The sequence below is a fragment of the Mercenaria mercenaria genome, chromosome 2 (assembly GCF_021730395.1).
Source record: "Mercenaria mercenaria strain notata chromosome 2, MADL_Memer_1, whole genome shotgun sequence".
Lineage (NCBI taxonomy): Eukaryota > Metazoa > Mollusca > Bivalvia > Venerida > Veneridae > Mercenaria > Mercenaria mercenaria.
The window spans coordinates 10,222,277-10,236,813 of NC_069362.1; the positions used below are offsets into that span (position 1 = coordinate 10,222,277).

The window sequence follows — 14,537 nt, forward strand, 5'->3', positions numbered from 1 at the left end:
AAAGTTTCACAGTTTAAAACGGATCAATAAAGTTAAAGTAAAGGGAGTTGTGTTACAAGTGTTAAATGAGAGAAGCTAACAATACCTCTACTAAATTAAACATATTTAATGTATGGGTAAGACCGCGTGCAGAAGTCGTTACCTAAGAAACATGTGAAAAAATAAATTCCTGTGAAAACTTCTGGTAAGTTTTCATTACGTTGTTTTTAATTTGAAATTGTTTATGTTTTAGATAATAGAGATCGTTGTATTAAAATGAGGTTTAGTTATGCATGTAGGAAAATTCTGTTAACACTGAATGTAAGAAGCATTAGCATCTTATATCTGTGATATAAAAGATCAGATTAAAAATGTATCTAAATAAGACGACATGTTCTATCATATATAGAATACACAAGTTTCGGATGAAAATTGATTTATTAAACAAAGAAGATACGTTAATACCAAAGGAGCATCGACTCAGGCAACGTTTTAAGTTTCCGATTGATTATTTGTTTTCGTTTACGGATAAATAAACGTTATTTTTGTAGCAAAGCGGTATTGTTTTCGAACTGCTACATGGTATCAGATATGTAGTCAAGAAATTTTATGTCAAATAAGTACAATGCAGTTTTGGATAATTAAAAGATTTCTTTAAAAATATACAAGATAATGTAGTTGCATTATATGTTAAACAGGTATCGTGTTTTTATGGTTGACTTAGGAGTTCTGTAATTTATTGAAAAAGGGAATGTTTCTGTTAATGAAAGCGAGAAATGTTATGCTTATAGTGAAGACTGAGAATACTGCATATTTTGCAGATATTACCGGAACCTTATGACGCCTTCCAAGTTAAGAACAGAAATGAATGCAAGGCAAGAATCAGCCCAACCATTATTGAGCAGTCTTATTTACACTGTAGTTATTTTTTCTGAAGTTGGATAGTGTTTTTTTTGGTCAGTGTTCTGTTAAATGCAAAATGATATACCATAGGGTACTGTTGTATACAAATGCAGTTAAGATAGACCGTTGGATACTGTTGTATACAATTGCTGAATAAAGATAGAACATTGGATACTGTTGTATACAAATGCTGAATAAAGATAGATCGTTGGATACTGTTGTTTACAATTGCTGAGTAAAGATATACCGTTTGATACTGTTGTATATTAATGCTGAATAAAGATAGACCGTCGGATACTGTTGTATAAAATTGCTGAATAAAGATACAGCATTGAATACTGTTGTATACAAATGCTGAATAAAGATAGACCACTGGTACTGTTGTTTACAATTGTTGAATAAATATAGACCGTTGGATACTGTTGTTTACAATTGCTGAATAAAGATAGACCATTGGATACTGTTGTATACAAATGCTGAATAAAAATAGACTATTGGATACTGTTGTATATTAAAGCTGTAATAGTAATATCTAATCAATTATTTAAGGTGTATGATTTCGTGTTTTGGTAATCCTAATTGACAACTGGCCGAGTTTATTGAATATTTTATAATAAATATCGAGTAATATATGATTATCGCATTTCAGCTATTCACCATGAGTAATGCTGCAAGTACAGTCCCGGCTAAGAGAAACGTATATCGGGCGAAAACAACGAAAATTCCGTCGTTGGATGATTACAAATCAAAGAAAGAAACGAAATCAAAAAAGAAATTGATGACTAAGAATGCCGATATTTTAATTGTAAAACATAAAGAAAACAAAAACAAGCACGCTTCACATGATGGTTACAATCACATCGACGATGAAGAGACTTGGATGATGAAAGCAAAAGACACTTTAGAATCAGGAATAGACAAAATAGATCCATCAGCTATGGGTAACACAACACAGAGAAAAGGAATGAAGCAAACTGCGGGAAATAATCGAAGTGAATCAAACAAACCTTCTATAAAGATAATGCATATTCAGCATTATGAGCAATCAATGGAAGAAAGAAAACATATTCTAGAGCTGAATGAAAAGTATGAGAAACGTATAGCAGAGTTGGAAGAAGAGACTGCACGTGTGTTGGGAGAGTTTGCACAACTTTACGAAGATAATGAAAAGTTGAGACGTAAAATGGACACCGGGAATGATCCACTACTAGAGCCATACAGCAGAGTGTTCGAAGATCGGAAAATATTAAGGCAAGCCGAAAGTGGTTATAAGAAAAGGATAATAAGACTAGAACAAGAAATTATAGAAAAGCAAAACGAAAGCAATAAGTTCCAGGACAAGGTCAAGTCACTTCAGGCTAAAATTACACCTACCACCCAGGCAGAAGAAAAAGAGAGAAAAACTAAGACATTAAAAGTACAAGAAGAGCTAAGAAAACTCAAAGCAGAAAATGAAAAATTGAAAAACAATATTAGAGAATTAGAAACTTTAAATAATAAGTCAGAAGTGAAGAGATTAAAAGCTGAGAATGTGACCCTGAGAGATACTATCAAAAAATTAGAACTACAGATTTCAAGTAAAATTGATAATACGGTCAACAGAACAAACAAACCTGACAACACCATCAAGGGGACGGGAACTAGGATGGATGTCAAAAAACAACCAAAGGAAAGCAAACCATATAAAATTAAATTCGACTATGAATATTTGCTTCCTGATTCTCAAGAGTATGACTAGTTTGCAATCAACATGAACGGCTGCAAGCATAACTTATTGCTGAGATCATGATTTGTTTTGTTGCAGGTTTGGCTGCATACTACAATGTTGTAATAAATTATGATAACTAGACACGGTTTTACTTTCAGCAATTATCCCAAACTGTAATGAAAGCCAAGCAAAATATATTGCTTTAAGACTATTGTAAATTTTATTTTATTGTAGAAGATCATTTTGTTTTTACTGATATTTCTTAAAGACAAGTCCGACCAGGCATGGCACGTTGTGCAACCCCCTGCGCATCTCTTCCCCGCTCCACGAGACTTTTAAAACGGTCATAAGCCACGGGAGTCATAGCTTAAAACTGTTTACATGCAAGTTACTGAAAAGTTCTCCAGACAAAAGTGAGAAAATACACAACTGGGTTAATCGTTTGAAACACAGACAATCTTTGGAATATGTTGGCAGAAATGACAAGTTAGGTTAACAGATTTGAGCTAAGTAGAAATTAGAACATTACGAATAACCACGAAAAAAAAACTACGAAAAATGGCCTTGCACGTGTCAACGCTATCCAAAAAGATCTTGCGTACCACATGTACTAGATCTGTTGTCTGTACATTTCAATCGAACCTGTAGGATTGACAGAAAAATACCACAATTCGATTGACAATAAAAAAAGAAACCAAAAGAAAGCCAAAATGGAAGAGCAAAAAGCTAAAATGAGTATAAACACCTCTTTTACTTTGAAGTCCTGAAGGTTAGAAAAAGCTAAAACCACAATTTTTATTTTTGGGTTCATCAGCTTCATAAATCCAATCATAGTTATCAAGTTTGATGTTTCCCGGTCAAGTGGTTCTCAAGTTATTGAGCGGAAGCCGTTTTCAAGTTTCAGGCACCTACAACGTTTACCTTTGACAAAAGTTTTACCGACCGATAAAAACCAAGGATCATCTACTTTACAAGAACAATCCTGCTATAAAGTTTAAAGGGTCTGGGTCAAGTGGTTCTCATTTTATTGAGCGGAAACTATTTTCAAGATACAGGCCTTTGTGACCTCGACCTTTGACTTACTGACCCAATAAACTATAGGGGTCATCCACTTTATAAGCCCAATGATGCCAATCCAATTTGAAGGTCCTTGGTCAAGTGGTTCTTTAGTTATTAGGCGGAAACCGTTTTCAAGGTAAGGCCTGTGTGACCATGACTTTTTCTTACTGACCCCAAAACCTATACGGGTCATCTTTGTAAATGCGTCCAATGATGTTTATACTTCATGTTTGAAGGTCCTGGGTCGAGTGGTACTTAACTTTTTGTGCGGAAACCGTTTTCAAAGTTTGGTCAGCTGAAACCTTTGTCCTGCTGATCCCCAAAACTATAGGGGGTCATCTACTTTATAAACCCTATCATGCTATAAAGTTTGAAGGTTTTTTGTCGAGTGGTTTTCAAGTTACTTGGTAGAAAATGTTTTCATGGTTCAGATCTCTGTGACCTCGACCTTTCAACGTCAGACCCCAAAAACTGTAGGGGTCATTAACTTTATAAGCTCAATCATGCAATTAAGTTTGAAGGTCATGCGTCAAGTGGTCCTTTAGTTAAAGGCGGAAACCGGCCTCAATGTTCGGGCCCGTGTCACATTAACTGTTGACTTACTGACCCCAAAATCCATAGGGATCATCTACTTTATACGTCCAATCAAGTTACCTAGTTTGAAGGTCCTGGGTTGAGTGGTTCCTAAGTTATTGGGTGGAAACCGTTTTCAAGGCTCGGGCAGCTGAAACCTTGACCTTTGTGCTAGTGACCCCAAAACTATAGGGGTCATTTACTTTAAAAGCCCAATAATGTTATCTTTTGTCAAGTGGTTTTCAAGTTATTTGGCGGAAACCGTTCACTCTACTTACCGACGGACAGATGGACAAACCGCCCGATGCGACCAACAGGTGCACAGCAATATAGCCCTGCTGTTTCGAAGGGAGCATAATCATTGTATATCCCCATTTGATAGCAATTTTAATCATGTTCATGTTAAGGCAATTTTGTCATGTGTATATTTTACTATTAAAAGTTTATTTTTTCTACAAAATAGATATACACAGAAATTCCTTGGTGAATAACATGATAAGAAACATGAAATGTCAAATGGCGTAGAAGTAATAATGTTTGACGCATGAAAAAACTAAACAGGATGTACACAGAGAAAAGATCTATCTATCTATCTATCTATCCATCCATCCATCCATCCTTCCACCCACCCACCTACCTACCTACCTGTCTATCTATCTGTCAACACATGATTCATTTGCAAATATTTCACATAAGCAGCTAATATAAATGATCAATAGATATAAGGTCCAAACGATTTGACGTCCTCTGCTGATTCTGAAATAATTTCGTGTTGGGTCAGAATCCCCCATAAGTAACCCAATATGCCGATCCGCATACAAGTAGTTGGACTAGGAAAGGCTAAAGCAGTTGAATACATGAAATAAAAATTAAACCCAAGAAGCTCACTAGTGATCCCCACAATTCTGCTAGGAAAGGCTTAAGAAGTTGGATACATGAAATAAAAATAAAATCCAAGAAGCTCACTAGTAACCCCCACAGTTCTAATTACTCGATTAAGTTCTGTTTTGATAAAACCTAAAGCAAACAATCAAGCATTTGCAGGTTGTGAGAACTTCAATAACTCTTGAAATATTTTTATTTGGGTAAAGTAATAGGTAAATACTTACATATATGATGGAATAGTGATTTTTCAACTGAGTTTGCATATTGTTATTGTTTGCATAGTCATTAGTTTCATAAAATTTAAGGTTTTTCAGCTGACCCACTGGCCCCCATAGTTGTTGTTATTGTATGAATAGAATGACTCTACAGTAGTACTCATTCATCGGTAAGCGGTACGGGGAAGAAGTTTACTTTCGATTTCTTTTGCGATGATATATAACTAAAAACTTTAGAATTAGAACAATTTTGGGCAACAAAACCACTAAATATCCCCTACTTAATATGTGTCTTCTGATATTCAGTGTCATTTAAGACTTAATAAATGATTTATCTTTTCAGCACTCACCTGTTTCGTTCCTCGATAATACAATAAAATATAGGTCGAAATCCATGTTATACAGGTACGCCAAAAAAAAAGAAAAAAAAAAGAAAAAAGAAACAAACCAAAAACACACACACAAAAAAACGAAACAAATATTGAATGGAGCACAAAACGTGAATCCCTTTAATCAGTAGTAGAACGTATAACTAACCCCCATTAATTATACTTAGGTCTTTAAGAAAGAATGGCAACATATAGTGAACAATCAATGTGTTTCTTTGTGATGAGAAATTTTGGTCAATCAAACAATAAAATTTATAAAAAGAATCGAAGTATTTTAATATACAACTCTAGTGTTGGGTTTAACGTCGCAACAACACAATGCAGGCTATATGGACGTTACGCTCATTGTTGGCGTACATTAGCGTAACTGATGTTATCGTCGTTTTTAACCGCTTTGACGTTACCGGGATTACTTGGGGTGTTTGGGCTACAGTTTTCATAAATCATATCGTTCCGATATTTAAAAGAAATATTTTGATATAGATGTCGAATGATGCTTATTCAATCAAATTATTTATCAGACAGTGAATTATATTGCAATGTTCGGATACAATTTTAATGCGTTTACGTTATTTAGTTTTCAAACATAACGTCGACGTTACATTAATTTCAAGGTTGTGACATTTCGGTAGATTTTGCAATTTTCATGTGATAAATTTAATTTATATTCAACGTATGACTTATGCATATCAATTTGCAGACAATTGTATGTACTTTCAGACTGTAGTCGCAGATTTGTAAACAAATACATATTTCTGTACATATTTCGGCACGTAACAACTTTGTAATTTTATTTTTCCATTTTTTGACACGTGTGACATCACGGCTAGATTAAAGTATACATATGTTAAACGCCATTATCCAAGTTAAAACAGGACAACAACTTTCTAATTCAAAAGTAGAATTTATGTACTTTTTGTCAAAATAAATATTATAGAAAGCATACGATAGTTAAAGAAACTACAGAAGTTTTAATAAATTCGGTGGAGGAAAGACATAAAATTTTACGTTTTCAGTTGGAACTGTCTTTCGCTTCCTATTTGTTACAGAAAGTATTGAAAAGCAAATGATTGAAATGACGTCAAATATAGTTGACGTCACGTCACCGAGTCTTCTTATTTGACGGAAAAAAATAATTTTATGAATTAACTAAGCCGTTATGTAATGCGCATTGGTAAATCTTGTTACATCTTACATGACGTTTTTGTGTTCTTTTCTATTATTCTAAGTCGAATTAAATTTTTGCTAATAATTTAACGCAGATGCGATCACATTTACTAACAGGGCGATTGTTTTACCTTTCTTGTGATATAAGCATATAAACAATCGTATTTCTAAAACGAATTTCATGAAACATTGAAATGTAAGAAACTTACAAATTCCCGATGTTCGCCAACAACGTACGCAACGTCATGGCGAGTTTTCAGCTCCGATGGTGGAGGAAGACCACATGTGCCCCTTCGTGCATTATTTCATCACGAGCCGGAACCAGGGTAGAACCACCGACCTTTCGTAAGCCAGCCGCTCCTTACAAAGAGAATTCAGTGCCTCGAGTGAGGCTCGAACCCACATTGATGAGGGGCAAGTTAATTATTGTCAGCAACCGTAGCCATTCGGCCATGGAGGCCCTTAAGTTTGTTAGGGCAACACCGATGAACGACTCAGGTCCTAACACTTTGCAGGCTTGAGCCTTATACAGGTGATAGCTAGTTCTAAATTACTTGACATGTTAAGCCGAAAATGGCATCATACGTTACAAACTAGACATACAGAAATAACAATATACTGAGATGATGGAATATAAGACAGTCCAGAATAGGCCACTTGTGAGTGTGAATGCAGTTTAAGCTTGAAAACTTTTTTGTTTTCTATGGCGTACAAAAAATAAAAAAAAACGTGTACTCTTTTGGATGTTTAATTTTTTTTATCTATATAGCCATCTGCTCAAACTTGTCCCCTCGACTCAATTTTGTTTGAAAATCTCTCATAGACAGAAAATAAAAAAAGTGCTGGTCTTAAGTATATGTATCTCTTTCTCAAAGAAATACAATTCGACAAAATTTAATATAGTTTAAAAAATGTGTACAGTAAGACGTGTAATTGCGCTTGGACAAACACTGGTGTAGCTGGAAAGTATCTAATAAGATGCGAACGTTATAGACTGTATTTCCGAAGACACCTTTTGCACATTTCAATTTCAGTTTTAAAGTTTTTGTTAATTATCGTTGTATTTTATTCACAGACATTTTTTCACTAAACAGTATTTTAATTTTATATATGCATTAAAAACATACAATAAGAGTAGTAAGAACGTATCGCGGGGTCGACTTTTTGCATGTTTACGAAACATACAATTCCAATTTTAAACTATTTTCAGTTATATTAATATTGTAATGTAAATTTAATATGTTTTGTGTATAATTGATAAAAGGGTCTATATAAACCAAGGGTTGTTCTTAAAACACACATGCTCCTTGATAGCCTGTTAGAAGAAAGTGGGTATGTAACTGTGTATGCTTAACCAAATGATTGACCAATCTACTCACGGTCAAAACAATTGGGGTCATCTACTGACCAGCGGCAATTATCCTATGAAGTTCGATGACTGCCAGCCAAATCGGTCTTAAATTATTGAGAAAAACCGCTTTCAGTCTTGGTCACTGTCACCTTGACCTTTGACATACTGACCCCAAAAACAATAGGGATCATATTCTGACCACACGCAATCATCCTAAGAAGTTTGATGATTGAAATACAAAGCATTCTTTACTTATTGGACGCAAACCGTTTTCAGTCTCAAAATCACTGTGACCTTGTGCTTTCACCTACTGATCCCCAAGACAATAGGGGTCATCTGCTGACTATCAGCCATAGGCAGACCATCCTATGAAGTTTCACGACTTGTGGAATCTGTTTTCAGTCTCAAGGCCAATGTGACCTGAACATTAGATCTACTAACCATCATAACGATTGAGTTCATCAATATTCTTTGAAGTTTGACGACTGTAGGCCAAGCATTCTTTAATTATTGAGCAGAAACTATTTTTTTCCGTCTTAAGGTCACCGTAAACTTGAACTTTGACCAACTTACTACCAATTTACAGCTCAGACGCAATAATTCTATGAAGTTTGACGACTGTATGAGGGAGCGTACTTTAGCTATTGAACGGAAACCATTTTCAGTGTCGAAATCGCTGATGTTGACGTTTTAACTACTGATCCCCAAAAAACAATAAGGGTCATTTACTGACTTCAGGCAATCATTCTATAAAGTTTGACTGTTATGAGACCAAGCATTCTCAAGCAGTTACGGATCGAAAACGAAATGGTCTACCAAACAAGCGAAAGACAGATCGACGGACACTGTCCAAAATAATATACCCTCTCCTCTTCGAAAGCGATCGTGGGGTGGGGGGGGGGGGGGGGGGGGCGTAGAAAACTTTCAAAAAGTTTTGTGGTTTCATGTAAAGCAATAGAAGTAGTAAATTATGTAAAATTATGTGTTTAATGTGTAATGAATCATTGCATTTTACAAAACTAATAATTAAAGTTTATATGATATTAATGATCAACTATTAGAGTCTTTACTCTTCAACATGACGGCTTCTATTTTGTATTTAACGCTGGTAATGACCGTCCATTTCTGATTTTACGCTTGTAAGAAGATTTTGGGTCTCTACTGGATAATGCAGGCATATCGGCATGGAGTATGTGATCTGCTGTCCTTCTTGATTTGAAATCTAAAAGGGACATGTCGTCATTAAAGTCGTCAATTTCCATCCCGTTTTCTAGTTCTTTGATTCGTCGCATACATCGCCTGTTCTGAGTCTCCAGATATCGGCATTTTGCAAATAATGCAGCTTTTTCCTTTTCTAAGTTCTTTAAATTTTCGTCGGGCATTGTAACAATAAGTCCTTTCTTGCTGTTGCCAAACATAAACTTAGTTTGCCTGTCAAGATCAATATTTGCATTTTCTAATACTTCTATTCTTCGTTTAAATGCTGTTTGTGCAAAAATCAAATTCTCTTTTTCCAGAAGAGCGGCTTCCATTCTCTTTCGACATTCGTTTGCTTCTTTTTCAAGAGTGTTATTTTCTCTTGTTAACTCTTCAACTTGTATGTCTAATTCATCTATACGTTGTAACTGCTTTCTTTCTTTTCTTTTAGAATATCTTCTGTCCTCAACAACCGTTTCAAAGCCGAAATTGCGGGCATCAACAAGCATGTCCTCGACTGATCGGAGTTCTTCTTTCATTGAGTTATATTCGCGTTCTGTTACTTTTACATTTTTCTCTAAGAGGGATGACTGAGTTCTAAAGACTTCTAGTTCCTTATTCTGATAATCAATTTGCTTCTCTGCTGCATCATAATCTAACTTAATTGAATTATATTCTGACTGCAATTTTGCTTGTCTAGTTTTCAATACGATAATTTCTTTTGCCATTTCCTTATTTATCTCTTTTGTATCGCGGATCTCTTCCTCCAGCAAATCTTTCTGCTTCTTGAACTTTGTCTCCATCTTTAAATTGTCCCGTTTTAGTTCTTTGTACCTACTGAGAAGCCCTTCCGATTCTTCGTCGTAGTTTTTCACTCTTCTTTCATACTCTTCCTGTTGTTTTTCTAGTCTCTCAACCTTCTCCCGCAAATCTACATTTTCCTTTTCAGCATTGATTGTTTTCTCAATATGTAACGCTCTTTCCATCTTAAAAGCATCATCAATTCTCTTTTTATCTTCAGATACATTATTGACTTGCTTTTGAAGTGATGCAAGTTCTTCAGTGAGCATTCCGTTCTCAGTTCTCATTGTCGAAACCTTATCTTCTAACCGCTTAATTTCATTTCGGAAATTACGAATTCTTTGTGCATTTGGCCCATGTTCTACTTTACTCCGTAATACCCTGTTTTCCTCATATATTCCTTGATAAGATGAAAGCAGATCTTTAGTCTCTTGTTCAAGTGCTTCTATTCTACGTTTAGAGATGCCTTCAGTCTCCTTTAAAGCATCTCTTTCCGACTTTATAGCCTCATACGCAGCGTAAGCAGCCTTGTCAAATGTACTGCCATCTCCAAACGTTTTCACTGGGGGCGGATAATTACTGTATGATGTGGTCATTCTGAAAACTTTCTCGAGTTACCTGTGAAAAAAATACAAAACAAAATAAAGGAATAATTGCATATTTACATTTTATTCTGAAATATATTCTCCCTACAATACTGCAATACTTTCTTCCTGCAAAATCAATGGATTTTAATGCGTACTTAAGATTGATTATTTATTATCTGGGCATTATCTCCGTGAGCTTTTGTTTTAATCGACTGCATTTATAATATAATATGCTGTTTTAAAGAATACTGCTTACTGCAAAATTAATGGACATAAATTTCTTGTGCACAATTCATGTCAAATCGAAAACAAAACACGGTAGAAATTCTTATAAAAGTGTCGTAAAATAAAAAAGAACTCATGACCTTTAATGTCATTTTTTATATCAGTCAGCTTGTTTATTATTGTCCTTCGCATTTGTCCTTATTGCAAGATCAATGTCTATGACAAAAGGCGCCACATATTTTTTGTACAGACATTTTGTTTGATGCATAATATGCTTTTTACCCATATTTAAACTTGATATTTGTTTAACAAATTACATATTTATCTAGGAAGTCAGTTTCAACAACACACAAAAGATACATTATTGACAAACCTTGATATAACAATCCTCTGATATATCATTTTATAAATCACTAACCAGTTAGAAAGAAAAATCGAATCTATGACGATTTTTCAGTTTATATACAATAGAAAACTTTGCATAGAATTAAAAGAATGTATTTAAAATCCACGACAAACAATTATAATGAATGGAACCGCTGTCATGCTTCCTGATTTCATTGTCTTTCGCTTGAACCTTTACATTGACATGTTTTATTACTACTGAAAGCTAGTTTTGAATAATGACTGACACATTTAAAATCAGTTACAATGTAATGTATTATTAATCAGTTTTGTGTCTTATTGAATTTAAAATATAATTTAGAAGAAGTAATTTAATGCAAAATATTTTTTGTTTAAATATTCAAGGGAGATAACCTCAGCTGTTAATCTTTTATTATTATACTGCCGATTATTTTTGTCAGAATAGCAAATTTTACATATAATGAATTGTTACTGATACAGAAGAAATAAACTGTGGTCTGGTTATATGATATATTGTGCTGCTTAAGGTAGTTCCGCACGGTCGAATCATTTTTTTCTACATTGTAGAATTTGATTAAACCTTGATTTTTCAAAACATCAGAATATACAAATGTACTTAGAAAATTTGGCAAATAAAAAAGATAGGGTCGTGTGCTTGATCTTTTGCTAGACTTTGAAAAATCTGGACATCACACAAGTTTTCATAATGAAAGTAAATGGGGAAATCACACTTTTGAACTTTTGATAGCCTTTTCGTAAATAGAATAGTTTTTCTACACTGTACATTTTAATGAAATTTCCCACATTCGTAAATAAATATACCAAAGGCGCTTCTGAAACTGTAGCGACGACAAACCAGATTTTTTTTTTCAGCAAAGGGAAGAGAGAAAAATCACAGCTACTTAAGTCGAATGAATATGGAGGGTGAGGTAATTGATTGAACTGCTGGTCCTGTAAATACTGCTGTACATTATTGCTCTTGTGTGCAGATATCAATATGCACATACCTTTGATAATTTTAGAATTTTTTGGATGAACTGCCCGCTGAAACAGCTATTTTTGAAGTCCTCTGCTACAATGCCTGCTGCAGCATCGATGTTATGAGAGGATGCTGACGTCTTAGGGAGCCTGACATGAGGTCGATTTTTATCTCTAGATTTTCCCTTATTAAATACACTTGCCCACCAATAAACAGTGGCTTTGGATGGGGAAGAATCAGCGTAAACAGTTTTAAATTCTTGCAGAATCTGTTTGGCTGGAATATTCAGAGAACAACGCATCTTTGTATAGGACCTAATTTCCTTCCTACCTGGAACCTCCATGCTTATGATGAATAACACCAGTATATATGCATGTTGTGTGTTAAAGACGCGCCACAGAAGAATGACTGTATTCTTTTGTATTTCCAAAATGGTAATTATATACGATGCATGAAAAAAAAAAATGGAAAAATTCAAGTATCTAGTGTGACATATATTAGTCCAAGAGAATCTGTTTAATGTCTAAACATTTTATTGAATGAATGTAGCAGTCTGCAAAGTATTTGGTGTATCAAGTTTTGTTTAGGCAACACTTCGTTTCTACAGTGTAAGTTATCTATTTATGTTTTTAAAACTATATTGAAAAGAGATCTATTTGAAAGTGAGAAAATTCAATATTTACACAGAATATTGAGGTGTGTGGGTACTTGGGTGTATAGCGATACAAATTTGTTTGTTGATTAAAAAGATGTCACTCCTGAAGTTTCACATTCCCAATCTAAAGATTATGGAAATTACATCGACGTACGCTAAGACTCAAGAGCAGAAGTTCTACGATTTTGACAGGAGAGGCACATGGGGTATTTCTAAGCATTCACCATAATGTCGATGTGACATAAGAACCAAAAAAACCAAACGCACAGTATTGAAGCTGAGATCAAATTGATTTTATCTTGTCAGGACGAATTCTTGCCCCATGACAATAAAAGAAAGTCAATAAGGATGACAACGATATATTTTTCACTACAATTGTTTGAAATTTCACGTTATAAAAAGAACAAATTATTGATGTTATTGGTTACGCCTCTGCAATTGTCTTTGGCTGCATTTTGCGTTGGTTATATGTCTCTTTTCAAATATATAATATTGCTACAAAACAATTGCGGATGCTTTTGAACAAAACCATAGGGCCGCTTTTGATCTCGACGTGCGTAAAACTTCATGGCCTACGTATCCAATTTCCATGATTTAATAGATGCTTTCTATAAACTTACCACCAGCGGTTTTGAATCAATTGCAAAGCATGTGATGGGCTCTTCAAATGTGTTTTTATATTTCTGAATGTCGTCACTTTTATTTAAACAGTGGTATATGAAACATTTACGAAACAAAAGCTGATCAAAAGTCTATTATTTTTTTCCTTATCAGAATTAAATAATACGCGTTGTAGAATTAATCTCACTTTTCAAACCTTGTATGCGCAGGAAATGGAATGGAAATTATTTCTTTTGAAATCTGTCATTGACAAACTTCCATGAAAGGTTACATTAACTCGAAACGACAAACAGGAACCTACCATGGTATGGTACAGTTATAAATTCCATTGTTAACCCCATTATTATTTTAAACCTACTAGAATGAAAAAATAATATTGGCTACTTTTTTGAAAATACCTTTCAATATTACCCGTTTCAAGGCTTCCTTAAAGATGGCCAATCACATTTAAGCAACGCATGTTATAATGAATCCGTCTTTAATATATTATCTTACAGAAAACACCATTACATACATTAAGTTCTCTATTAGAAATATGTCTTTTATTGTTGTTTTTTTTGTGTGTAAAATTTTGCAAGTACCCCCGACCTTCCGCTTTTAATATGACAATATTTAAGAAGCTGAGTATCTCTTTAGATTTCATTGAGATATTTCAACATTTTGAAGCAAAACGCAAGTTTAAAACTGCCTGTAGCTTAGGAATTATCTCATTTCCAATCAGTCTTGGTTGTGCAACTAAGCGTAACCAACGTAGATAAAGGGAGGTAATAATAATAATTCGACTTTGCATTTCTAATAAAATTCGGCTAAATATATAGTTGTAAATGCAAATTTGTGACAAGTAATAGGTCTTTTATTCATGTTAATCCCTAGTCTA

The 14,537-nt window shown here is 34.3% G+C and overlaps 2 protein-coding genes across 2 annotated transcripts; one reads left to right on the forward strand and one right to left on the reverse strand.

The window, feature by feature from the left end:
- The first annotated feature begins 32 nt into the window (after positions 1-32).
- Positions 33-2,731, forward strand: LOC123563155 (DNA ligase 1-like). The gene is made up of 2 exons (XM_045355776.2): positions 33-184; positions 1,532-2,731. The coding sequence occupies exon 2, from the start codon at positions 1,541-1,543 to the stop codon at positions 2,618-2,620; it is 1,080 nt and encodes a 359-aa protein (XP_045211711.2). The 5' UTR covers positions 33-184; positions 1,532-1,540; the 3' UTR covers positions 2,621-2,731.
- A 6,466-nt stretch (positions 2,732-9,197) lies between these two features.
- LOC123562561 (uncharacterized) lies at positions 9,198-11,546 on the reverse strand. The gene is made up of 2 exons (XM_045355189.2): positions 11,413-11,546; positions 9,198-10,845 (listed from the first exon to the last, which is right to left on the reverse strand). The coding sequence occupies exon 2, from the start codon at positions 10,821-10,823 to the stop codon at positions 9,318-9,320; it is 1,506 nt and encodes a 501-aa protein (XP_045211124.2). The 5' UTR covers positions 10,824-10,845; positions 11,413-11,546; the 3' UTR covers positions 9,198-9,317.
- Between the last annotated feature and the right edge of the window lie 2,991 nt (positions 11,547-14,537).